Source organism: Lissotriton helveticus, chromosome 5_1, assembly GCF_964261635.1.
Source record: "Lissotriton helveticus chromosome 5_1, aLisHel1.1, whole genome shotgun sequence".
NCBI lineage: Eukaryota > Metazoa > Chordata > Amphibia > Caudata > Salamandridae > Lissotriton > Lissotriton helveticus.
In genome coordinates, this window is record NC_136065.1 from 1637517469 (window position 1) to 1637545444 (window position 27976).

A 27976-nucleotide genomic window follows, 5' to 3' on the forward strand; every position below is an offset into this window, starting at 1 on the left:
AAAGAAGATAAGAAGGACGAACAGTCCGTGCAGAGCTAACAAGAGGACAACGACCACTGACTTGGCCCCAGCCCTACAGGCCTGTCTCCCCTCAAACCTGCTCCTGCGAAATCCCGGTGTGTCCTGCAGCCAGCAACCTCAAAAACCCCAGAGGATCTGCCTGCCTTCACTTCAAAGACTGAATCTCCCGTGAACACTGGACTTTTTCAAACTGCAGTTTCTGGTGCCAGACAGAGTCCGGGAATCCAGCCCACTCGGCACCCGCCGAACCCGGTCCTAGTGGAAAAACACCACAAGGAGGGCCACCCCTGAGATCCGGCAACCCCTGACTTGCCTCACCTGGAGCCCTAATCCAGAGGACCCCCCCTACCGTGACCAGAGAGGGTAAGAAAATCCATTGCCCCAAGGCACCCCTGCACCCGATGCCCCACTGCCTTGGGTGCCCAAACCAACAGTGCCAACCAACCCTCAACATCCCAACTTACCCCTCAAAGTGGTGGTCACACCTGGAAGATCCTCATCACCGAGCCTTAAGTGTTTCTTTGTCCCGGAGGTTCTACACTGGAAACAACAGGGCACCTGACCTCAAAACAGCACCCGGCATCCGGCCGCCCTAGTGCCGCTGAGGGTGCACCATTGCTGCTATTTTGGTCCCCAACTTGCCCCGAGCTAAACGCTAGGAGCTTTGCTCCCACAGCCTTGTGGCCTGCTTGCCAGCAGCCACCAACCGGAGGCACTATCTTCCATAGAATAACATTGGGCCTAAACACTCTGCACCCGCGCGCACTAGTGCCACTGAGGTTGGAACAGTGAATCACTGACCCTGGGAGACCACTGAGTCTAACCCCAGACCCTTAACTCCCACAGCTGTTTACTTACCTGCAAACCGATAACCTATTTTTCCTCCATAGTATAACATTGACAATTTTCCCTCCAAAAAACGACTAAGTGTGGAGTTTTGAAAACTAAAGGTATTCTTTAAAAAACGTACAAATAACCAAAACTTGTTTCCTCACCTGTTTACAGGACATGTCCCAGTGCTGAATCTAGGCATCCAGCACGGAGTTAGAAAAAGTAACATAAAAGTAACTTACCTGCAATTTGTTGACAAAGCATATTCATTTCAATGTACAGTTCCAAAAAGTTTTTAAGTGTGAAATTTTGAAATCTGAAAATATTCTTTAAAAAAAAAAAAAAAAAAAAATCACGAACAAAAATGCATTTACTCACCTGTTTACAGGAAAGGTCCCAGTGCTGAATCTAGTCATCCAGCACCAAGTTAGAAAAAGTAACGTAAAAGTAACTTACCGTCAAAAGGCCTATTCATTCCAATGTACTGTGTTTGCTAAGTGTTGCATACAACTGCCCCCTGTAAATCAAACAAAGTACAGTTTCTATTGCATTTTCAAACTAATCTATATCCAATAACTTCTTACTAATGCTTACCTGAAACCAGGCTTGCTTGGTTCTAAAAATAAACAAAAGTATAGTTTTATACAAAAACTATTAGCCTACAGTTCAGTTCTTGAGTGTGTGAATTCATTTGCTGACTGAGTGGGTACATCGAATGCTTAACACTGTCCTCTGATACGCCTTACTGCTAGAACAAGCTACCACTTTTAGAGAGTAAGGTTCTATCTAACTTTAACCTCTGCCTACCTCTGGGGACACTTGGAGTCTATACACACTATACCTCCTTTTGGTGTAGTATATATAGAGCCAGTTTCTTACACAGGGACCCAGGGCACAGCAAGTCAAAGCAACCTGCAACAGAAACCAGCTCCCTACAGCAGGCCTATCGAGTTCTAAGGTAGGGTGCAACATATTCCCAGGGCATAAACTGTAATTTTACATGTTCTGACAGCAAGAATTCAGAACCTATAGTTTACCGGTCAGTGTAGTTTTGCAGCTTGAAGACTTTCTGGATTCACTATGCTGTGCATTATTCCGCCATCCAGTGGTTGGGTCCGGAATAGTAGTCTTTTTCCCTTTTTTTTGTGTGGCCTAGGTGGACATCGACATACCACCATTTGGTGTCCTTCGTGACGTCGACATGCTTCCTCCAGAAGCTCCCGACTTCGGTCGCCATCTTCGGATTCTTTTTTCTTGTCTTGTTATTCTTTTTTTCCCCCTTATTTTCTAAATCTTGTTCATCTTTAATCCCTTTCCCATGGTCTCATCTTTCTGGCGGAGGAGGGTGGGTTCGCTAGTGAATCCAGAAAGTCTTCAAGCTGCAAAACTACACCGACAGGTAAGAAACTATAAGTTTTGCAGCGCAAATCTTTCTTGATTCACTATGCTGTACATAGACTTTGTAGCAGTTTGTCCTTATTGTGGTGGCTAGGTGGAAGTTGAGCACTGGTTACTGAATATGTGTTGTAAGACCTTCTGTCCCAATTGCGCTTCTTTGTTCATTCGGATATCCACACAGTAGTGCTTAGTGAACGTGTGCATTAAAGACCATGTTGCAGCTTGACGAAGGTCTTGAATTGGTGTGTTAGCCAGAAACGCAATCGTTGCTCCTTTCTTCCTTGTTGAGTGAGCATGAGTTGCTCCTTGTAACGGCTGCCCAGCTGAGCATGTTTGTGGCATAGTTGAATGGCTTGTTCAATCCATCGTGCAATGGTATATTTGGGAACTGGTCGTCCCAAAAAACTACTTGCAAAGGAAACAAAGAGTTGCCTTGTCTTTCTGCACTCCTTTGTCCTTTCTATATAGTGCATCACCGCCCTCCTGGCGTCCAGTGTGTGCAGCACTCTCTCTGTGCTTATGGTTGGTTTTTGGAAAAAACTAGGTATGCGGGTTGTTTGGTTGATGTGGAACCGAGACAGCACCTTTGGCATGAAGTGTGGGTCTGTTCTCATTAAAATCCTATCACTGTGTATCTGCAAGTAGGGCTCTTGAAGTGTTGGCGCCTGCAACTCACTTCCTCTCCACAGCCACTAAGAAGCCTGTCTTTATCGTGAGCATGTGCAGTGTAGCCTTGTGCATCGGCTCGAAAGGTGCCTTCATCAATTGGGTCAGCACTACGTTGAGGTTCCATGCTGGTGCTGGCATTCAGTTCGGAGGTGTGATCCTCTTCACCCCTTCTAGAAATCTCTTTACGACTTGGGAGGTGAAGAAACTTTTCCCAGTTTCTGTGAGAAGTTGGCCTGATATGCAGTGCTCACTATTCTAGTGAACACTATGTATCAGTCCAAACAACCCTTATTGATGTTTGGTTGTAAGTCAACTTGATAGACCAGCTATCCTAGTAGCATGGACACGTGCAATCTTTAGGCTAAACTCTAGAGGGCGTGTTAAGCCAGCTGTTTTACCATCACATATACCCCTTGAACACCAAGTGAAAGGACACCACACAAGTTGTTATGAAAAATAAAGTATATTTATTTATAACTTTATGAGACAGGGAGCTAAGCACACAACAAAACTCTTAAAGAAATACTTAAAGTCGCACAATTTACACAAATGCCCGAGGGGCACGAAAAACCATATACTACAAAAGTGGAATGCGAATTACTAGCAGGTAAGTAACTATTCTCATAGGCTTTAGGATCGCTAGGACTGGACTACTGAACCTTTAGATTACAAGCGGAAGGCCTAGGGACGTCGTGTGCAGAGTGGGAACTCTCACGCGTAAGGCGGGAAAAAGTCTATGGGGGCTAGTAAAAGCAAAGTTAGTGTTTTCGGGCGTACCCGACTAGGTAGGTCAAAAACGAAAGTGGATCTAGACACTTAGAGAGTTGGTCTACGCTGGAGCACCGGAGTACTCGGTTTACCTAGCCCAGGGGCTGCGGCTGCATAGGGTTCAAATGTCGTCGGGTTTCTTCGTTGATGAACCAGGAGCCTGAAGAAAGAAGTTGCTGGCAGGCGACCAGTGAAGAAGTTCTTGGGGATCCAAGCCTGGATCGGGGAAGAGGAAGACCTGTAAGCAGAGGGGACCAAGTTCTGAATCACTAGCCAGTGATTTAGGTGGGCACCAGAGTGGCACCGGACGAAGTCACCTCAACCAGGTGAGTGGGCGCTGCTGGGCTCTGCAGTCTCTCGGACCAGGAGGCGTTGTCGGCGACCAGGATGGAGGTGCGAGCTGTCCCACGAAGATATCTGCTGTCGACGTCGCTGGACCCAGGATTGGGGCAACAAGTCTTGGCAAATGCAAGCCCATGCGGTGGACTCAAAATGGCGTCTGGAGTGGACCAGGAGGGTCCAGGGTGCTCCTCTGTTGGAGGGGAGCAAGGGCCAGTCTGGAGCAACCAGACCAGCGGTGTTTGTCGTCGAAATTCGTCGTCAGAGGGCCACTAGCCAACGGGCAAGCGACCTGGACAACGCGGTGAGCAGCAAAGAGCAGAAGGGCCCCACGCAGATCTCGTGGATGCAAGGGAGCTGAACTTCGGTGCTGGAGCTGCTCAGGGTTGGGGCTTCTCTTACCCCAAAGCACTCGGTCGAGGGTCACTCGGGAGTCGTGCTGGTCAAGCGTCGTGCAGTCTTGGAAGATGGCCGGTCCCTCGAGGTCTCGTCACACCCACGAATCACAGCTGGGCTGATGATGCAGGTAGAGGTCAGAGGTGCCAGGGAAGCCGGTTCTCGTCGAGCTGGGCAGTCTTGATCCGGTGAGGAGACTTACAGCAGACCGCGATGCTTGGTTGGTGCCTGCTGCTGCAGGGTGACTACTCCTTAGTCACAAGGGAGAAATCTTAGGAAGAAGTCTTGAGTTCCTTTCGTGGAAAGTAGTTTCAGGATTCAAAGATGATCTAATTTGGAAGGGGGCCTGCTCCTACCTTTATCCTGAAAAAGGGGGCTGGCACGCGACTAAGTCCTGCCCTATGGGTGGGACTAGGAGGGGGGTGGTTACACCCCTCTCCTTTGCCGGGCTTTTCCCCAGATCAGGGGCTGGAGTGCCCCTGGAACTGGTTCAAGACGGCCTATGCATAGTGAGCACCGGGGTGCCGCTTGCAGTCACCTTCCTCTAAAGCCCTGCCTACCTAGGATACACAAAATCCTGTCTGGGACGGTGCTGGCACCGCCCCTGGCAGGAAACCCTTTGTCCTTGCCTCCCGTGCTGGGAGGACTCCCAGCAGCAGGAGGGCAGACTTGTGTCTCGGTGGCAGCATCCATCTTGTGGAGCTGAGGCTATGTCTGACTTTAACCGGGGTTACAGGTTACCAACATGTCGTGTCCCTCTAGAAGGGTGGAATGCTAACCCCGTCGCCAGAATTGGCGAGGGGTTAGTATCCCAATACGTAGGACACCTTACTCGACATGTTTTGATAATATTATACCAAAGTTAGCATATGACCGCGAGGTACATAATGCACTTAAGAGTATATGGTATAGCGTTATCATGGAGCAGCTATTAGGACTGGGTTCCGCAAGCTGCAAACGGGCTCAGCTCATGCCAGAGCACCATTTCACATTATTCCATGCACTCTGCCTTCAGGATTGTTAAGGCCTGCCATAGGAGTGACTGATAGGAATATATGTGTCCATTTTAGGTTTAGATATAGGAATACTATATCTAAAGCAAAGGGTGATTACACCACCTTGCCCCAGCTGTCAAGCAGCCAGTTGTGTCTGATTTAGTTAGTCAACTCAGGGGTGGCATAATACATGCTGCAGCCCCTGGGAGACTTTTGGGTACACCTCTGCCCTGGTTACAGGGACACAAGAGAGGGCCCAGTGCCAATTCAGTACCTGGGTACAATTTGGAGTAGAGAGAACAGCTAGGCTGTGGGTCTGATTAGCAGGCCCACAGCCAGGGAAAGTCGTAAACCAGTGAAGCAAAAAGCAAAAATCTGGGTGATCATAGGATTGCAGATCCTACTCTCCTACAGTTTCTCCCCTAGTGTAAGCCACAATCGCCGCTAAGTGTACCCTTAGGGATGTGTAGCGTAGTTTACTTTGCAGTAGATGTGTTAAGTATTTTAGCACTGTTGACTCCCTTGTGATTTTTCTTTGCAATTTTTCCCTAACGCACCATTCTGAGAATCTCTTCACTTTTCTACATAGCATTTCCTTGCGGTAGGCCTTCTTGCCTCCCTGAGCACTGCCATTGTGCTCGCCGGTAGTTTGAGGTGTGCAAACTCTAGATCCTCAGGAGCCATGCAGCCAGGCTGAGGCTCTCTGGGTGTAGCACCCTTCAGTTCTGCATTGTTAACAGGTCCCTTTGTTTTCGGAATCTGTGTGCTAGTGCTTGTGCCATCTCCACTATTTGCGAGAACCATGACTGTCTGGCCCACTGAGGTGCTATTAGTATCAGTGACATGTTGCTGATCCTGCATTTGCAGAGTACCCTGTGTATCAGTGGAATCGGGGGAAAAGCGTATGCAAATGTCTTTGACCAACTTATCCATAACGCATTCCCTTGTGACCGATGGTCTGGTTGTCTCGAAGCGAAGTGTTGGCATTTTTGCAGTTTGGTTTGTTGCAAAAAGGTCTATTTGCAGTGTACCCCACTTCCGGAATACTTTCTGTAATTCCTGTTGGTTGATCTCCTGTTCGTGGGATGCGGATGTCAGCCTGCTGAGTCAGTCTGCCTCCACGCTGTCCTTCCCGGGGAGATATATTGCTAGTAGGTCTATCCTTCGTGGAATGGCCCATGTCCATATCTCCTGTGCTAGCCTCGATAGCGCTACTGACTGCGTTCCTCCCTGCTTGTTGATACAGAACATGGTCATGGTGTTGTCTGTTTGGATCAACACCCTGTTTCCATACAGCTCCTTCTGAAATGCTTTCAAGGCTAGGAACACTGTTTTTAGTTCAAGGTAATTGATGCACTTGACCGCATCCTGTTGCGACCATAGCCCTCTCCGCTTGTGCATATGCGCACCCCACCCCAGCTGGGAGGCATCCGTCGTGATGGTCACTGTTGGAGTTGTGTGAATGGTTTACCCTGTGATATGCTGTGTTTGTTCCACCACGCTATTTCCTGATGCACTGCGTGTGTGACAACCACTAGATCTTCCCAACTCCCAGTTGCCTGTGACCATTGCTGCTGTATCCATTCCTGGAATTGCCTCGTGTGTAGGGGAATATTTTGGACTAGGTGAATGCACGACGCCATCATTCCCATTAGCATGCTCACCGTCCTCACTGTCAGAACTTACTCCTTGCGGTAATGACGTGTTACCTTCAGTATTGCCAATGTTCTCTTCGTGCTGGGGAACACTTTGGCCTGTATGGTGTCGATCTCTGCCCCTAAGAATATCTTCATTTGCTCTGTCTCGGTTGACTATTTCTCCTAATGAATCAAGAAGCCCAGTCCTGTTAGTATTAGTATTAGTATGACCTGCTGGATGTGTAGTTTGCATTAACCGTATGAATTTGCCTTTACGAGCTAGTCGTCGAGATAGGGGTATACGTGTATTCCTTCCCTTTGTAGGTGTGCTGCGACAGATGCTAGGCATTTTGTAAACACCCTTGGTGCGGATTTCAGGCCGAATGCCAGTACTGAGAATGGGAAGTGGCTTTGGTTGATCACAAACCTTAGCAGGCGCTTGTGTTTGTGGTTGATGGGGATGTGCAAGTATGAGTCTTTAAATCTATAGTCGCCATGAAGTCCCCTTGTTGTATTTGTGGTATTACCTCTTGTAGTGAAGTTATCTTGAATCTGAGTCCTTATGAATTTGTTCAGGAATCTTAGATCTAGGATAGGGCTTAGTGTTTCGTCCACCTTTGGCACCAAGTAGTAAGTTGAGTAAACCCCCTTGTTCCTTTGGTTTTACGGTACCACCTCAATGGTCTCCTTGCTGAGCAGTTGTTGCGCCTCTAGCTGCAAGAGCAAGAGCGAGAGCTCCTTTGCGGAGTGTGCCTTTCTTCTTGGTTTTCTGTTTGGAGGTTGTCTTTCTAACTCTATACAGTATCCGTATTGTATGATATTTAGTATCCATTTGACCGATGTGACCTTCCTCTATTCCTGGATGAAGTCTCTTATTCTTCCCCCTACCGGTGTTGAGTGTTCGAGGTACTGTTTGTCGCTGAACGTTCGGCTGCATCTTTTCTTTTTGTCTTTCCACCCAGCCCGAGGTGTTGCTAGGGTGGGGGCCTGTTGCATGGTGGAGTCACTTGGTTGAAGACTGTTGTCCCCCCCTTCGTGTTTGTCCCCGTCCGTTTCCGTGCCCTCGAAAGGACTGTCCCCGGGTTGGTACTGCCAGGTTTGCTGCTGCTGTCCCTGCTGCTGCTGGTCTTAGTTGTTCCCTTGGAAGCCTTGCTGGAACATTTGGTGCGAAGTGGTCGGCACGTTGCCTCCATTTCTACTATATGGCCTACTCGTGGGTGTGCCTCTTCTCATTCCCCTGAACTGCAACGCTCTCATGGACCTTGAAGTTTCGTTGTTTTTCTTGAGCTGCGTCAACTTGTCGTCAACTGGCGTGCCAAACAGTTGCTCTCCATTAAAGGGTGTATTAGAATGTTACTTTGACCCATGTGTGTCTTCTCTTGGTCACTCTTATCATTAGCCCACTTGATGTTTCTGCAGCATCCAATGCCGATTTTAGGCATGTGTTTGCCATGTTCTCTCCTTCTACCAGGTGAGCTGCCCTTTGTTGGTACTTATCTGGTAGATGCTTTAGGAGCTGCCCACTTCATCCCAGTGTTGGTATGCGTGCCTGTTGATCAGGGCGTTGGAATTTGCGACGCACCAATGTATTGCCGCATTTCTCTCCACCTTCTGCCCTGTGAGATTACTCCTCCTACTCTCCTTGTCTGGAGGTGGTCCGGCATTAATGGGAACATTCGCCCTCTTCCTAGCCGTTGTTGCAATCATGGAGTCGAGTGGCACTGACCCCTTGTAAGTATGCAGGGTCCTTTGAAGAATATTTGTACTTCTTCTCAGTTCTAGAGGTCACAGCTCTGTATACTGCTGGCTCCTTAACCCCTTCGATGCTGATGACGGAGCGGTTCAGTCATCAGCATCGGTTGGGCTGTGCTGATGACGGAACCGCTCCGTCATCAGTACAGCCCTCGGGGGGAGCGCTGTCGCTCCCCCCCTGGGGCTCCGATCGTGTTTGTTTTTGGGGGGTTGGCAGCGGAAGACTTCGCACTGCTCCCCCCGCCTCCCCCCCGCACTTCCTGGTGACGTCAGCGCGCTGTCGCGCACGCCGACGTCATCAGGAAGTGCCAGGCGCGCTGGAAGCCATTTGCTTCCAGCGCTTCGAGCAGGTAGGTCTGTTTCCTGCTCTCCGGTGGGGTGGGGGGGCCATTACTCGGTGCCTTGAGGAATCAGGGGGGAGGAAACATTGTTTCCTCTCCCCTGATGTCCCAATGCAGGGCATTCCTGGTTCAGGATCGCGCACAGCGTCGCGATCCTGCACCAGTAATGCCCCACTAGACACCAGGGATCATTTTTTTCAGAAAAGGAAGCGACCCCTTGGGCAAGGGTCGCTTCCTAGGGCCATAATTTTGTTGTTCAGACTTTTCTGCCCCCCCTGGGTCGAGATCGCTAGTTTTAGCAAGCGATCTGACCCAGGGGGGGGCAGAAAAGCCCACTAGACACCAGGGATTATTTTTTTTGATAAAAGGAAGCGACCCCTTGGGAAAGGGTCGCTTCCTGGGGCATTTTTTATTTGTTTAGACTTTTCTGCCCCCCCTGGGGGCAGATCAACCATTTTATTCGGGAATCTGGACCCAGGGGGGCAGGAAAGCCCACTAGTCACCAGGGATTGTGTTTTTATTCATAAAGGAAGCGACCCCTTGGGCAAGGGTCGCTTTCAGGGCCATCAAAATGTAGTGTAGACTTTTCTGCCCCCCCTGGGGGCAGATCGCCCATGTTAGCGCGTGATCTGGACCCAGGGGGGGGGGGCAGAAAAGCCCACTAGACACCAGGGATTTATTTATAATTGTAAAGGAAGCGACCCCTTGGGGAAGGGTCGCTTCCTAGTGGCCCATAATTGTTTTTAGACTTGTCTGCCCCCCCTGGAGGCAGATCAGCCGTTTTTTGGGCCACATCTGGACCCAGGGGGGGTAGAAAAACCCACTAGACACCAGGGATTTTAGTATATTTATAAAGGAAGCGACCCCTTGGGCAAGGGTCGCTTTCAGGGCCATCAAAATGTAGTGTAGACTTTTCTGCCCCCCCTGGGGGCAGATCGCCCATGTTAACGCGTGATCTGGACCCAGGGGGGGTAGAAAAGCCCACTAGACACCAGGGATTTTAGTATATTTATAAAGGAAGCGACCCCTTGGGCAAGGGTCACTTCCAGGGGGCATTATAAATATTGTAGACTATTCTGCGCCCCCCTGGGGGCGGAGTGGCTGTTTTTTTTTTTACAGTTTCTGGTCCCAGGGGGGGTGGGGGGATAGAAAAGCCCACTATACTCCAGGTTTTTGTTTTTTATAGGGAGCGACCCCTTGGCCAAGGGTTGCTTCCTTGGGCCCATTTGTTTTCAGTATGTTCTGCCGTGTCTTTATTTGGCCTCTCTGCCCTCCGTAGGGTTGCTTCCAGGGGGCCCACGTTTATAATGATTCATAATCTTCCCCCCTTGGGGACAGACACCCCATTTGTGACATAGCCTGTTGTGTGTTGTTTTTGTTTCTTCTAATGTGTATTGTTTTTTTTCTCTTTAGATTGTTGCAGTGTGCGGTTCGGTTACTGGTGGTTCTGTTCTGCTGTTTCTGTAGTTGCATGTGTTTGGTAAGAGACCTTTTTTTTGTTCAATTGTAATGTAATTGTTTATTTTGCAAAGTGTGTAGTAATACGAGTATGTTTGGTTTCTGTTTTTTGTGATTGTAAAACATGTTTTGCATTTGTTTTTGATGTGTCCTTCTGTAGATGTAAGTTTTTTTTTCTTCTTTCTAGTGGGATATCGTTGCCTATTTGCTGTGTCTTTGCAGAGTAGGTGCTGGTGAGTGTAGTTGTGTCTTGTAAGTGAATTGTATATTTTTTCTAAATATAGTTTTTTGTGAAAAAGTCTTACATTTTTTATCTTACTTTGCGCAGTGTTGGGGTTGTTGAGTTGTTTGTGCAGACTCCTTTATTTGTAAGGATAATGGCTAGCCGCCGGATTACTGCTCAGCAAGTTGTTGGAATGCTTTTTGATTCTTCCTCTGACCATGGTCCAGAGTCTGACTCCGATTCTGAGCCAGAGGTGGGAGGTGAAGATTCAGGTAGTGAGTTTTCTCTACAAATGGCTTCATCTGATGATGAAGACACTTTGAGTGCTGATGAAGCTACTTTTGGTGTGGATGATGTGCCTGTGGTTGGGGAGGACATTGCTGTGCTTGTGGTTGGGGAGGACATTGCTGTGCCTGTGGTTGCGGAGGACATTGCTGTGCCAATAGTGCGGCAAGAGACATCTGGGCTGCTGCCTGGGGCTGCTAGACTTCCAGTTGGTGTAGTGAGACAAGAGGCAGCTGGGCGGCAGCCTGCGGCTGCAAGACTTGACGATGAAAGTTCTGACCTCTGGGTTGCTCCAGGCATGGTGCAGCCGGCATTGCCTGAATTTACTGGTGTTCCAGGGTGTTGGGTGAACACTGAAAACTTTTTGCCTATTGATTTTTCAAGTTGTTTATGGATGATGTGTTTTTGGCAGAGATTGTAGAGCAGACTAATTTGTATGCTGAAATTTCTTTGAGGGTGAACAGTGCCAGCCTTAAGCCCCACGCTAGAGCTACCCGGTGGACTCCCACAAATTTGGAGGAGATGAAAAAGTTTTTGGGTTTAACTCTTTTGATGGGCTTGCTTAGGAAACCATCAATGGCTTCATATTGGTCTACTAGTCCCTTGATGGTAACAGCTATATTTCCGGCAGTCATGAGTCGTGATAGGTATTTGCTTCTGCTGCGGATGATGCATTTTGTTGACAATAGTCTTGCTTTGCCACGAGATCACCCTGATTGTGACCGTCTTTTTAAGATTCGGCCTGTCATTGATCATTTGGTTGATCGATTTTCTGAGATCTTTTATCCTGGGAAAGAAATTGCAGTGGATGAGTCTTTGCTGTTGTTCAAGGGCCGCTTGGTATTTCGGCAATACATTCCTAGTAAGAGGGCACGCTATGGAATCAAACTGTATATGCTGTGTGACAGTGAGACTGGATATGTCTCTAATTTCAGGGTGTACACTGGTAAGGAATCCAGGATTAACCCCCTGGTTGTCCGTCGACTTTTGGAGTGACGGAGAAAATTGTGTGGGAACTTGGTCGTGGATTGTTTAACAAAGGCCATCATTTGTATGTCGATAACTTCTACACTGGTGTGCGGTTGTTCAGGGAATTGGCCAAAGTGGACAATGTTGCTTATGGCACAATCCGCTCAAACCGTAAAGGTTTCCCAAAAGAACTTGTTTGTCGAAAGCTTGCTCGGGGACAGTGCAGTGCATTGCGTTGTGTGGAGCTTCTAGCTGTGAAGTTTTCAGACAGGAGAGATGTCTACATGTTGACTACAATACATGATGAAAGCACTGAACCGGTGACTGTTTGGGGTCAGGTTGCAGAAGTGCGCAAACCTGTGTGCATACTGCACTACAATAAGTACATGGGTGGTGTTGACAGAGTAGATCAGAGGTTGGAACCGTATGCTGCTCTTCGTAAGGCTTACATTTGGTACAAGAAGTTGGCTATCCATCTTTTCCACTTGGCAACCTTTAATGCTTTTGTTGTGTTCCAGAAATCTTGTCCCCAGTCAAAGTTGACTTTTGTAAAGTTTCAGGAGTCTGTAATAGGCAGCCTTGTTTTAGTGGAACAGGCAAGTGTTCCTAGAGTTGGAGTGGTGGAGGATGTTGCCAGATTGAAAGATCGCCACTTTCCTGATACAATTCCTCCTACAACCTCAAAAGACTTTCCCAGTCGGAGATGTAGAGTCTGTTGGCGAAGAGGTTTGCGGAAGGAGGTTCGCATGTACTGCCCCGACTGCCCTTCAAACCCCGGGCTGTGTGTACCTGCTTGTTTTAGATTGTACCACACGCAAAATAATTTTTGGGAGTATCAATGAGTGGTAAAGTGAACTGGTTGGTCTTTATTCTGTAAAACTTATTGTTCAGTTTCAAAGTTTGTATTTGTGTAGTCTTTTTAGATTTAGTTGTCGAGTTAGTAGATTTGTATCAATTTGCAATTTGTTATTGTTTCTCTTTTATTTAAAAAAAAAACAAAAGTATGATGTTGGTTTGCGTGTAGTGTCCATTGTCTGACTGTGTGCATGGTTTGGCGCTTGGCTGCCGGTGTCTGTGGACTGGTGCTTGTCTGGCGGTGTCTGCGGACTGGTGCTTGTCTGGCGGTGTCTGCGGACTGGTGCTTGACTGGCGGTGTGCGTGGTCTGGTGTTTGGTTGGCGGTGTGCGTGCTCTTGCGCTTGCCTGGTGTGGTGTTTGGATTTGTCTTTGGCTGGTGGTGTTCGTGGAGGGGTGCTTGGCTGGCGGTGTGTGTGGAGTTGCGCTTGGCTGGCGGTGTGTGGAGTGGCGCTTGGCTGGATGGTGTGCGTGAAGTGGTACTTGGCTGTCTGTGCACGGAGTGGTGCTTGGCTGGTGTTGTGTTTGTGGAGTGGCGCTTGGCTGGTGGTGTGCGTGGAGTGATGCTTGGCTGGTGGTGTGTGTGGAGTGGTACTTGGCTGGTGGTGTGTGTGGAGTGGTACTTGGCTGTCGGTGTGCGCTGAGTGGTGTTTGGCTGGCGGTGTGCATGGTCTGGTGCTTGGATGGTGGTGTGGGTGGACTGGCGCTCGGCAGGCGGTGTGTGAGTAGTTACTTTCTGTTGGTCACTACACACACTGCTAGTTGAGTGACACTCCACACAGTCCATCATTTTGTGTAGTTGCAGTGTCAGAAATGTGGGCGTGTGAAAGTGATGGGCCCTTGAATGGCGCTGTTTGCTGGTGTGAGTGTTGAAATGTGATGGGTCCGCGGCTGGCGGTGTGAATGTTTTGTATGTGTCACGCGTACGAAAGGTGTATGAATGGCCTGTAAAGAGGTTGGTGTCTTGACGTGGCTTTACAGCTCACGAGCTGTGAGTCAGTGGTTCAGTTTATCATACATTCAATTATACGCAGTGTATTTCATTTTTGTGAAATTACTTGCGTATACAATTGTATGTACTGAATCATCACTCACCCTCGTGCCAAATCCAACCAGTATGTGTGTGTGCTTGCGGATTAGATGGGTGTGCAGTAATAATTGTTTTTTTTCTCTTTCTGCAGTAGGGTGTACCTTGTCCCTTATTGTGATTGTTGTTATGTGTTGCTTTTCCATTCGGATGGTGTCAATGGTCTGGTTTGTATCCGGTATGAAAGGTGCGTGAATGGCCTGTAAAACGGCTGGTGCCTTGTCGTGGCTTTACAGCTCACGAGTTGCAAGTCACTGGTTCGGTTTTTATGCATTTATTTATTGACCGAGCATTTAATTTTTTTGAAATATCTTGTTAATAAAATTTTATGTACTGAACCATCACTCGCCCTCGTGGCCAAATCCAACCTGTATGTGTGTGTCTTTGAGGAATAGATAGCCGTGCTTGAATGTTTTACTTTTGAGTAACTCTGTTAAGGTGTGGTATCCTTTTACTCGGGAGAACAAGGGGAACGCTGGGTGGTAGGACATTTTTGCCGGCACGGCGATCCCACGCCAAAAAGTTTGGAAAAGTGCTATTTTTACCTAATGTTAAGGTTTGCAAGGAGTTCTGGGTAGGAAAACATTGGGGGACCCACGCATGCCATACCTCCCTGGACTCTCCCGGGTGTCTAGTTTTCAGAACTGTTTGGGTTTGCTACTTTCCAAAGAATACCACCCAGCCCCGGGCCAAAAACTCAGGTGCCCCCCCCCCAAATCAAAGTTATATTGCTTCAGGGTATTTTGAATTCACGACCGTATGATTTGGACCTTTTCCTGTTGCAGCCACTATGGCTACCCACGCAAGTGAGGTACCGTTTTTATCGGGAGACCTGGGGGCACGCTGGGTGGGAGGTAATTTGTGTGGGCGCAGTGATGCCACGCTTTCCCACACTAAAACGTGTGAAAAAATTGTTTTTTTTCCAGCTAAAAATGAGGTTTGGAAGGGATTCTGGGTAAAGGAACGTTGGAGGATTCACGCAAGCCATACCTCCTTGGAAGCCCCCGGGTGTCTACTTTTCAGAAATGTGTGGGTTTGGTAGGTTTCCATAGATGGCTGTCTCGCACAGGGCCAAAAACCCAGGTAACCCCTCTTGCAAAAGCTGGTGAATTTGACAATGGTGACAATGTCAAGTCCACTAGCTTTTGCAAGAGGGGTTACCTGGGTTTTTGGCCCCGTGCGAGACAGCCATCTAGGGAAACCTATCAAACCCACACATTTCTGAAAAGTAGACACCCGAGGGCTTCCAAGGAGGTATGGCTTGCGTGGATCCTCCAACGTTCCTTTACCCAGAATCCCTTGCAAACCTCATTTTTAGCTGGAAAAAAATCAGTTTTTTCACACGTTTTAGTGTGGGAAAGCGTGGCATCACTGGGCTCACACAAATTACCTCCCACCCAGCGTTCCCCAAGGTCTCCCGATAAAAATGGTACCTCACTTGCGTGGGTAGGCATAGTGGCTGCTTTAGGAAAAGGCCCAATTCTTACTGTGGAGGCCAAAAAATTTCCTTTAGCCAAACAATCTTATTTTTTGAGGGGGTCACCTGAGCTTTTGGCCCGGGGCTTGGCGGGCATCTTTGCAAACTACCAAACCCAAACAGTTCTGAGAACTAGACACCCGGGGGAGTCCAGGGAGGTATGGCATGCGTGGGTCCCCCAATGTTTTCCTACCCAGAAACCCCTGCAAACCTTAAATTTTGGTCAAAAAACCCACGTTTCCGTACTTTTTTGGGTGGGATCTCGCTGCCGGCACAAATGTCCTACCACCCAGCGTTTCCCTTGTTCTCCCCAGTAAAATGATACCTCACTTGTGTGGGTGGGCCCAAGGCATGTGACTCAGGCTGGGGGGGCTTAATTTGTAAAACTTAAATACTACTAAATACTACTTTTTTCAAAATTCATTTTTGGCGTGTTCTGCTTTGGGGCACCCACACAAGTGAGGTATCCTTTTACTCGGGAGAACAAGGGGAACGCTGGGTGGTAGGGCATTTTTGCCGGCACGGCGATCCCACGCCAAAAAGTTTGGAAAAGTGCTATTATTACCTAATTTTAAGGTTTGCAAGGAGTTCTGGGTAGGAAAACATTGGGGTACCCACGCATGCCATACCTCCCTGGACTCCCCCGGGTGTCTAGTTTTCAGAACTGTTTGGGTTTGCTACTTTGAAAAGAATACCACCGAGCCCCGGGCCACAAACTCAGATGCCCCCCCCCCAAAATCAAGGTAGTTTTGCAATAGGGTAATGTAAATTCACCACCATACGATTTGAACAGTTTCCTGTTGCAGCCACTATGTCTATCCACGCAAGTGAGGTACCATTTTTTTCAGGAGACCTAGGGGAACGCTGGGTGGGTGGAATTGTGTGGATCCACGCAGATTCCAGAACTTTCCACCACAGAAATGTGACGTAAATGTGTTTTTATGGTCAAATGTTTCGGTTTGCAAGGGATTCTGGGTAACAGAACCTGGTGGGAGGCAGTCGAGTCACCCCATCCTGAATTCCCCTGGGTGTCTAGTTTTCAAAAATGTATAGGTTTGCTAGGTTTCCCTAGGTGCTGGCAGAGCTACGGCGCAAAAACAAAAGGTAGTCTTTTTGTCGAAAACGTGCTAGATTTTACTGGGAAATTGAGGTGCGACCATGTTGCGTTTTGCGCTGTTTCATGCAAGTGAGGTACCATTTTTTTCGGGAGACCTGGGGGAACGCTGGGTGGGTAGAAATTTGTTGTTCCACGCAGATTCCAGAACTTTCCACCACAGAAATGTGCGGAAAATGTGAAATTTTTAGGTTTGCAAGGGATTCTGGGAAACAAAAACCTGGGGGTAGGCAGACGAGTCACCCCATCCTGAATTCCCCTGGGTATCTAGTTTTCAAAAATGTATAGGTTTGCTAGGTTTCCCTAGGTGCTGGCAGAGCTACGGCGCAAAAACAAAAGGTAGTCTTTTTGGCCAAAACGTGCTCGATTTCACTGGGAAATTGAGGTGCAGCCATGTTGCGTATTGCGCTGTTTCATGTCGCAGCCACTATGCCTACCCACGCAAGTGAGGTACCATTTTTTTCGGGAGACCTGGGGGCACACTGGGTGGGTGGAAATTTGTTGATCCACACAGATTCCAGAACTTTCCACCACAGAAATGTGAGGAAAATGTGTTTTTTTTGGCAAATTTTTAGGTTTGCAAGGGATTCTGGGTAACAAAACCTGGGGGTAGGCAAACGAGTCACCCCATCCTGAATTCCCCTGGGTGTCTAGTTTTCAAAAATATATAGGTTTGCTAGGTTTCCCTAGGTGTCGGCAGAGCGAGGGCTCAAAAACAAAAGGTAGTCTCTTTGTCCAAAGAGCGCAAGATTTCACTGGGAAATTGAGGTGCGACCACGTTGCATTTTGCGCCGTTTCCTGTCGTAGGCACAAGGCCGACCCACACAAGTGAGGTACCGTTTTTATCGGGAGACCTGAGGGAACGCTGGGTGGGTGGAAATTTGTTGATCCATGCAGATTCCAGAACTTTCCACCACAGAAATGTGAGGAAAATGTGGTTTTTTTGTCAAAATCTTAGCTTTGCAAGGGATTCTGGGTAACAAAACCTGGTGGTAGGCAGTCGAGTCACCCCATCCTGAATTCCCCTGGGTGTCTACTTTTCAAAAATGTATAGGTTTGCTAGGTTTCCCTAGGTGCCGGCAGAGCTAGGGTGCAAAAACTACAGGTAGGCACTTTGCCAAAAAAGGGTCAATTTGTAACTGCAAAATTTAGGTGTGACCACGTTGCATTTTGCGCCGTTTCCTGTCGCAGGCACAAGGCCGACCCACACAAGTGAGGTACCGTTTTTATCGGGACACTTGGGGTAATTCAGATTTGTAAATCAACTGTTATTACCAATTGAGCTTTCATGCATTTCTCCCATTCAATGAAAGACATTGTGTGAAAAAAATTTTTTTTGAAAAATGACCAATAATTCTCATGCTAGTATGAGTATTCCCAATTTTGAAAATGTGCAATTATATACTGTTTCTGAACTATATAATTTGTACCCAATTCAGAAATACATAGGTGTCTTTCATACAGATTATTCCATGTATACATTTTCCAAGACAAAGTGCTCTATACCCAGTAAATGAAAAAATACCATTGCAAGTTGCTGCTCAGTTTTTGGATCTGGGTTCGTCGGGTTCTTGGTGAAACTACAAGTCCTATATATCCCCACAACCAGGAAGGTCTAACGGATGTAACGGTATATTGCTTTCCCAAGTGCTGTCAAAATTAGAAAAAGTTATAGGTGAAAACGTTGAGACAAACGGCTGTTTTTTTCAACACATTTTCAATTATTCCAATATCTAACTGTTAGTTTCTATAACGAAACCTTCATGGATTTAGACAAATGACCCCTTTCTGAATTCAGAATTTTGGTCTACTTTTCGAAAATGTAAAGCTTTCGAGGATCCATTATTGCTTTCAAACTCATTTCTACCATTAACTGGAAGGAGGTGGAAAGCTCTAAAAATAGCAAAAATAGGCTATGTCCCAGAAAAATGCCAAAACTGAGTGAAAAATTTCGGTTCTCTGACAAAAGACTGTCATTCCCTAAAAGCTGAGAAAATGGAGATTTCAGCCCGACAAACCCTTTTTTGATAACATTTTCAGGGAAAAACCCAGAGGCTTTCATTTGCAGCCCGTTTTTCCCATTTTTCTGAAAAAAACAAAAAAAAATCACTATATTTTGGTTAATTTCTGGGATCCCTCCAAGGGAATCCACAAACCCAGGGTGCCTTTAGAATCCACATGATGTTGGAAGAAAAGGACGCAAATTTGGCATGGATACCTTATGTGGTCAAAAAGTTACAAGGGCCTAAGCACGCACTACTCCAAAACGCCAAAAAAAGCCTTAGCACAGGAGGGGAAAAGGCCTAGCAGCGAAGGGGTTTAAAGGCCTCTCTTCCCTGATCCAGCACACTGGGGAGCATGGGCAGGAATTGGCTCATAGTCTGTTGAGGCAGTAGAGTTTCCAGGAGGAAACATGCCTTGGGTTTCTCCTCCTCCATTTTCACTCCATAAGTCTGTGCAGCCTTTTGTACGACCATGTTGTAGATCGCAATGTTGTCTGGCGGCGAGGGCCCTGAAGAGTAAGTGTCTACGCCTTCTTCCGGCGATTCGGAGTGCAGTTCTTGCCATTCCATGTCCTGTGCCTCAGAGGACATCGAGTCCCGGTAGGATTGCAGATGTTCGTTGCCTTCTCCCTCGAAATAGCAGTCTTCTTCTCCCAGTTCCACGACTGGTTCGGGCGTTTTCGGCGGTTGCGCGTCCTCGTCGTCCCTTTCGACTTCAACTGCAGGTTTCGGCGGGATGGTGTATTGGCACATCTTCTCGTCTAAGTCCTTTTTCCGCTGTAGGATGCTCGCCATTTTGGCCTCAAGCCTCCTCTTCTTCCTCTCCATCTCGGCGGCATGTTCGGCGTCAAGGGTTGGGGCGCTTCTCTTCTATGCAGTCGACAACGATGCCGGCCCTTCTTTCCTCTGCGCCGAGGGGTCCTATTCAAGGGCAACCTTCGACGGTTTTTCGAGGGATTTTGCGGATTGGGAGTCCTTTTCGAAGGATCAGCTCGGTTGACTTTCCCTGGTAGCTGTTGCTTTTGACGAGTGTTTCGGCGGCAGAGCTCCCTTCGAGGACTTAGCTTCACTTATACGAGTGTCGCTCGGGGCTTTAGCTTCACCCTTTCGGGTGTCACTTGGGTGTTTAGGGGTCGACAACTCCCTTAACTCCTTTGACGTCTTCTTATGAACCTCGACGACCGTGCAGTCCTCCAGTCCTTTGGCAATGTTGTCCTCTTCTCCACTGGAGAGGCCCAAGTCTCGTAGCGATGGAGGTGGCCCCTGCCCCTGCATGTTGTTGTTCGGTCTTCTCTGCCGCTCCCTTACTCTGATGGTCTTGGGTGTAAACGCCAAGCAGGTGTTGCAGTCTTCGCTTCTGTGGTCGAGCGGTTACCTGAACTGTAGTCCGGTGTAGCTGAAACTTGATTTTTCGTCGAATAGCTTCGATTTTCTTTGATTCCTCTTCCAAAACTCTGGAGCTCTTCGGCAACGATCCAGACCCAACGGTGGAAAAAAGAATCTGAAGATGGCGACCAAAGGTGGGAGCACGTCGACGTCACAAAGGACACCAAATGGTAGTAGGTCGACGCCCACCTGGGCCACACAAAAAAAAAGAAGAGGAAAAAGACTACAATTCCGGACGGAACCACTAGATGGCGGAATAATGCTTCACGCAGCAAAACTTTTTTCACTACAGAAAAGCTTGGTCACCCAATTGGGGAGTGACCCCTCTGCTAGGCTAACTCTGGAAGGGTGAGATCAAAGTGGGTCATCCAAGGTATCTAACAACTTATTACTTTAAGACCCACTTGATTTTCAGATCGAAATTAATGTAACAAGTTGCTGTGTGCGACTTCAGCAAAGTTGCCACTTTGTTGCCTTCAGTCTCCTTCGCCCATACTTGTTGCATACGGGGTCATGTCACAGACCGCTCTCTGCCCTCCAGGAGAGGCGTGCTAACAGCCTCCAGGAAAGGATACAATAGGGACCTGCTCTGGAAATAAGTGTCACTTCCCACCTGCAGAAGCCACACAGGTGTTGCCCTAAAAGGCTAGAGTCAAGGGAAAAGACACTTTTGAAGGACAAATGGGTAAACACTTGGAAGAAGGGCTACTCCATTGTTCAGACAGGCTGGCACTCAGGACAGGAAACTAGTTGCCAAACCGGTTTTCCAGGGGTGTGTAGCTCCCTTTGTTGCCGTACCTCTGGGTTGGGCTCCACACACCTGGAGAGTGGTCCTGCCATATTGAAAGTGGGCAGAATGGTGCATCCTAGGATGCCCAAATGCCACACTTTGAAGAAAGTTGTCATTAGGTGGGAGGTATCCTGGTAGCCCATTGGCTACCAATTCAATCCTTCCCTGAGGGCAATTTGAGCATAAAAAAGGCACCCTGACAACCCAAACTCAGATTTGGACTGGACTGGAAAGAGGACTGCCCTGCTGCACAGAAGAGCCAGCAAAGAAAGGCTGCACCGGCATGGACTGTACCTGAGGAACCTGGTGACTAGCAAATGAGAGGGGTTGTGCCCTATTCAAGGAGAAGTTGTCTCCAGAGCCCAGCCAAGAGACGGCAAATGCCAGTGAGCCAGACTCCTGTTCACAGCACAGGGACACAATAGCTTAGAAGCCTGCTGGGGCAAGTTGGCATCCAAAAGTCTTCAGCCTGCTGTCAACCGCTGCCGGGCATCCCCAGGGACCAAGAACCGAGGCAAAAAGTTACACCAGAGTTCCCTGTACCCAGGAGTGTCCTAGAAGTGCATCTTGGATCCCTCCAGACAATGAGTCATCGACCAAGGAAGGATTGGCCTCTGACACTGGGTGACCAGTAGTCTAGTGGCGACTGGACTTCTGCCAGCACCTAGAGGACTTTGTGAGACATCAACCCTGTGACCAGGACCATCTTCACCCCCTTCGTGGACCGAGGAGTAGTCGCAGAGAGACCCCTGTCGACCGCATTACATCCACATCATATTTTGACCATCTTCCATCCCTTGTATCAGAACCATTTCCATAGGAAAGTTCTGCTAAGGATACAAGTGTCTGGAACTGAAGACTACTTTACCTGCTGAGGGAACTATTTCTGAGGACCTCACTGGTTCTATGACCGGCTCACTACTGGAGTTGGTCACCTCGAGTGACTCAAAGAGACAGCATCCCAACTAGCCCAAACTTGTTGATTAAAGTATCAAATATGATGGAATTGCCAATGCCTGTTCATGGTTGAGAGAAATAACCCATGTATATAGCTTGCAAATGCTATAACACCAAAACCCTCTGGTGGCTCGTTTCGTTATGGTATCTAAATGGTCTATTTTTATAGATTTGTGTCCGATATCTTTGCTGTCTTGTTGATTTCTTCCTAAGTTATTTTGGTGCAGTTTAAATGCTTTAAACTTGTTCCTTTGCGCAAGCCTTGCTGGTCAGAGTCCCAGCTACCCAGGTTTGAGCTAAAGGTTTGACAAACAAAACCTAAGGGCCCAAAAAGGGTTATTCAGTGTATTACACAGTGAAGTCTTACAACCACACCCAATAATACACCCCATTTACTCACAATCTTTATAACTTATGTTAATCAATGTTTGTTTATTGTAGGAAAGTGGGTTTCTGTTGCAGTTACCCCCCGCCCCACACTTTTTTGCCAGACTACTGATGCACTTTGAGTTGAGACCTCTAAGGGCTGCAGCACATATTGTGCCAACCTTAGAGGCCCTGTACCTTTACACACACACACACACACACACACACACACACACACACACTGCCTTTGCAGGCTACGTGTTTTGGTTCAGAACAAAGTGAAGAGTCGACATGGCACACATTCCTGTGTGCCATGCCTACAACCCACTGCCCTGTCATAGATGAGCTCTAGCTCGGTGCCCTCTATACCAGTGGTAAGGGTAAGGGTACAGGTGCATGATCCCTGTACCACTACAATGTTTAAGTCCATTCTTAGACATGTAAGTGCAGTGCTGCCGAAAAACGAGTATGTGGGAATTTGTCATTACGAACTCCACAGCACCATAATGGCTACACTGAAGACTGGGAAGTTTGTTACAAACTTCTCAGCACATGAAACCCACACTGATGGCAGTGTGGGATTTAATGAAAAATGCACACAGAGGGCATCTTAGAGATGCCCCCTGAAAAACGACCAGCCTCTAGTGGGTTTCCTGACTGGTACACACCAGCCTGCAACCACGGGACATGTTTCTGGAATTCCCCCAGGCCAGGAAGAGTCATCTGTGGCAGGGGAGTTTCAAAGACCTGGCAGCCTTTTTTAATGCGACCCCCAGCCTCTCCTGCTATCAGGAGCAGGCCCCCTTTCTCTTTCCCCTCCTTTTCGGCGGGAAGACGGGCAGAAAAACTAGCCAGCCCAGAAGGTGTGCCCACCTCTGCCAACTCCACCCCGCAGGTGGGGGAGGCAAGGTGAAGCCCGCTCTTCAGTGCCCACCATCATGCAGGTGGCAGACACTCCCCAATCAGGATCAGGGATTGTGCTTCCTCCCCCATGTGGGGTGAGCACACCCAGGGTGTAGTCACACTAAGGTCAGAGACCCCTAAAACTCCCCCTAAATAGAGTATTTAGTGGGCAGCCCTGAACCAAGAAGGCAGATTCCTGCCAACTAACTAGAACAAGCATTTAGAGTTCAATAGGTCTCGCATTTGCAAGGGTTTCAGCTATTGGCATTGTAAATGACAAAGTCTTTCATTTATGTGCTGCTTTTTAAAACCGATAAATTAAAAGCAGTCATTTACAATGCCAATAGCTCAAACTCTCAAAAATGCAAGACCCATTGCATTGCAAATGCTTGTTCTAAATACGATCGTACACACCTCCTATCTGAAACGAATTACGGAATTAGAGTGCTCTATACGGGCTTATAAAACAATAAGTGAGTTACCAACATGGAGAGACGCTGTCTCGCATTGCGCTAAGTGCTTCACTACGCAAAGTATATCTTACTGCCACACACCATAATGCAGGTCCTAACTACATGGGACGGAACATTGTTTTAAACCTCAATACGTTATCGTGCAAGAACACCACATTTATACGCTAGCCACCATATTTACGGGAAGTTTATTTTGCTTCCACATGATGTTAGTGTACATCCTAACTGCACAGGACTTAATTTCCTCGAGACGCTCTCCATTCTCACACACTTCAGTGTTTACCCGCATCAAGACACCGCATCTGTGCACTAGCCTTCTAATTGACGTGATATATATTTGGCTATCACGCACAACCATGTACGTCCTAACCACAAACAAAGGACAGAATTTTATAAGACACTGCTAGTAAGGAATTAAAATGTCTTACTGTACTAAGATAATGTGCCTAAGCACTACACCTCCCTACTCCCCAGGCCAGAGCTTCCATAAGTAAGTCAACACTTTCTTGTAAACAAGCATTTGCAATGCAATAGGTCGAATTGCATTGCAAATTATCAAGTTTAAAACAGAGTGTGGCGCTGCTTCAAGGACACCGTGCTCGGTTTCTTTTTTTTTTCTTTAACACTGTGCGCAGTGTCCTTGAAGCCGGTGATGCGATCAATGTTAAAGTTAAAAACATATATAAACAGACCGAACGCGGTGTTAGAGTACAAAAAAAAACCAATGGTGCGGTGTCCCTGAAGTGGACGTTGCGCTCAAAATAAATGCTAAATATAAATAAAGTGAGCGCAGTGTCCCTAGCGGTAATAATAACATTAGTGTCGCTAAAGTAATAAAAAGTATACAATTTTGAGCACATAGCGCTGCAGCTGCTATTGTCCCCATCAGTGTCCATTTTAAAAATAGTGCTAATCTACCAGAAAAAAAAAACCCAATGTAAAGTAGCAAGTAAACGATCCAGTCTGGATGGGCGGTCCCTAAAGGAGACAGGACAGTAACAAAGAAGCCTCATTTTCAATGAGAAGCCAGCGTTTACCATAAACGATAATGCAGCACGACAACTGCGAGGCAGCACGAGCTGCGCCCTCCCTTCAATTTAGATTCCCGATTGATTCGGGTTGTACAAATTATTTGGATGCCCTACTGCAGGGCTTTATAGAGGACTTCAAAAGGGTTTATAGACGACTTCAAAAGACTGGCCTCTTAGCGGAAGCTACCTCAACCAGGTCATATTACCGGCCCAGTTTCAATGCTCAACACACCTGTGATGCCATTGCGGCACAAGGATTAAGTTGCCTTACCCTGTCCTGAAGACTCGCAGCTGAGGTCCAAATCACCCTCATTGCGTTAGTCGAGTCGAAACGTCGACGCTCTACTCCCACACGAGGACTGTACCGCTTCCCCCAGCTCAATTTCCGATGTCGCATTGTTGAATAAAAATTGTATATAAAAAGTATTGTAAAAATGTTTCTTACTGGACAGGTCTCGTTGTACTGGTCTTATTTACTAGTTTGTTCTTGAAAATATTTGAATTGTGTATTCCTCTAACAAGTCACCGTCACTTGCACTTACCTATCACGAGCACGCCCAATCCCGCTTCTTTCCCTTTTTTTCATCCTTATATCAAATACTTAATTGTGATTTGGATTCTAAATATATAGAATAAACAGACCTAATTTGATTATAACTGTTCTGGCGCTCCTGTTTTACATTCATTGTATATTGTTAAATATATTCTTGGAACATAGTGTCTTCCCACATGATATTAAATGCCAGTGTTGAATATGTATGCAACACACCCTAGATAATTCTGAATTTATTTTGCTTCAAAAGAAGTCACGGACCAATACCCTTTCATTCCCACGTTGTACCCAGGTCTGGTGATGTTTTTGGGTTACATGTTTAATGCATTAAAAAAGATGGGCGGGGATTCAACTCCAGTTCTAAAACCTACCCTACTACAATAGGCCTCGCAGAGCAAGCAGCGCATGCGCGCTGCAACACTAGGTACGAGACATAAAAAAGGACGAAAGACACCCAGCAGAGGAGATCACAGAGTACAACTGACTTGGCCCCAGCCCTACCGGCCAGTCTGCAGTTTCTAGAGATCCTGCGCAAAAAATAGTATTGTCCTGCAGCCAGTGACCTACAGAACCCCTGGGAGGACTGACTGCCTTCAACAAAAACCGGATCTCCTGTGAACTGCAGCTCTGTCCAGAAGAAAAAACTAAAAGACTGCTGAGGAAAAAGAAACCAGACACCTGGAACCACCACTGCACCAGTCGCCTACAGCCCGAGTTAGAGTGGCCCACCAGTCCCAGCGAGGTCCCCCAGCGCTCCAGAGTCCGCTTCCACAGTGGGTTGACCCCTCCAGGACTCCCTGACGCCACCTGCATCCTCTGCACCGAGACACCCACAACCGCGAGTTGCCCAGTAAGGTGAAATCCAACCTCAAAAGACACCCCTGCATCCAGCCGCCCTGGAAAAAAAGAACCTGAGGTGCACCTACGTCCCCGAGCCCTCGAACTAACCAGCCCAGCTGTTGGTTCCTCCCGGAAGTCATCCTGGTCCGAGCCTGCAGCTGAAAACCAAAACCGAAAATCCCCATTGAAAACAGAGCACCCGACGCCAGAACAGCACCCTGCACTCAGTCACCCCTGCACCGCTCCAGGTGCACTTTTTGTGCTAAACAGGATCCCCTTTTGCCCTGAGCCTAACACCAGGAGCTTGGCTCCCACAACCTTGTAGCCTGCTCGTCAGCAGCCACCAACCAGAGGCCCCCTTCCCCCACTGGATAACATGGGGCCACAGCACTCTGCACCCAACCGCGCTAGTGCCCCTGAGGGTGTTACCAGAGTGCATCCTTGACCCTGGGGAACCCCCGAGTCTAACCCCAGAACACCAACTCCCACAACCTAGTACTTACCTTAAAACTGATAACACTATTTACCTCTATAGGAAAACTTTTGACTAATTTTCTGTGAAAAGTTTCTAAGTGTGGAGTTGGAAAACCTAAAGAAATTCTTTAAAATTGTTCTATTTAACAAAAACGATTTTACTTACATGTTTACAGGACATGCCCCAGAGTAGTATCCAGGTATACTACTCTGAGTAAGAAAAGTAATCTAAAAAGTAACGTACCTGTTATTTTAGTGAAAAGCCTATTCAAGTCCCAGTACTGTATTTACAAAGTATTGTATTTCTCTGCAACCATAATGTAAGTCAAAACAAAGTGCATATACAATTACAATTCAAACTGTTTACAAACTGCATTACTACTGTAAAGTAGGTATTGCTTACCTGTGCCATGCTTGCTTGGTTCTAGAAGAATATTTTTATACAAAAACAATTGGTCTGAAGTTCAGTCGTGAATTCATTTGCTGACTGAGTGTGCACAACAAATGCTTAACACTGTCCTCTGAAACTGCCTTACTGCACTACCACAAATAGTGTGGTGCTATCTAAATTTACCTCTGCCTACCTTTGGGGTTTCACTGGACTCTGTGCACACTATTCCTCACTTTGGTATAGTATATACAGAGCCAGCTTCCTACAATTATTCATAACTGTTTTAAAACCAGCATATCAAAAACGAATTCAGGTTTAGAGTAGAAGTCAGCAATAAGACCTTCTCAAACATGTGGCTTAAGAGGGCTTGTTGGAACAGAGCTCATAATGAATTATTGTACTACTGGATCTGCCAGATGTAGCACCAAAAAACTGTTTCTCTACCAACATAAAAGGAGTTCTGCAGGTTAAAACACACATAGTGTAACAGACAACAGAAAATAGTAATAAAAATATGTACAGACCCCTTTCACCTCCTTCTTCACCACACGCATGGACAAAATTTTGTCAACAATGGCTGCGTCCTCTTCACTGGGGTTTTCCTGTAAGAAAAAGGTAACATTAGTAAGTCCTTTCTGTCATCCGAAAACTAGAGAGTCCCGGAACATTTAAACAGTACGTTTCTTGCTCATCAAACTTTCATATTTACAGTATTCCCTGCATTGATTATGTTACCCCGGCCCCCACTACATTGAAATAAAACTGAATTGATTCTGCAACAACATCACTAAGATCTTACTAAACTTTACTGCTGTCCCAAACCCACTAACTCATTACTACAACTGGCTTAACATTTTTAATTACAATTATTTTATTATTTCACTTTGATACAAACCTTAACCTTTGAATTTATTAAAATATTCAACAAACATTTACCCTATCCATTAATAAATCCATTATCACAGTATTTAATCAAATTTAAAATAAGATCCAGCCTCTTTATTAAATATTACATGCTTTTATATTACATAAGTACCTTTACCCATCTCAATTAATTTTTATTCTAATTCTGAACATTTAACATAACCACAATGCCACCCTTAACCCTCTACCTAAATTTGAAGCAATCCTAACAACTATAATTATTAACATCGATGTAACAAAGAGTAAGCACACTACTGGCTCTTAATTTTAA

At 46.9% G+C, this 27976-nt stretch overlaps 1 protein-coding gene across 1 annotated transcript in view; it reads right to left on the minus strand.

The window, feature by feature from the left end:
- The window catches only part of LOC144755671 (chromodomain-helicase-DNA-binding protein 8-like), a 1307007-nt gene that overhangs the window by 1172710 nt on the left and 106321 nt on the right, over positions 1-27976 (minus strand). Inside the window, 1 exon segment of the mRNA XM_078644841.1 lies at positions 27306-27383. Coding sequence (XP_078500967.1) covers positions 27306-27383 — 78 coding nt within the window.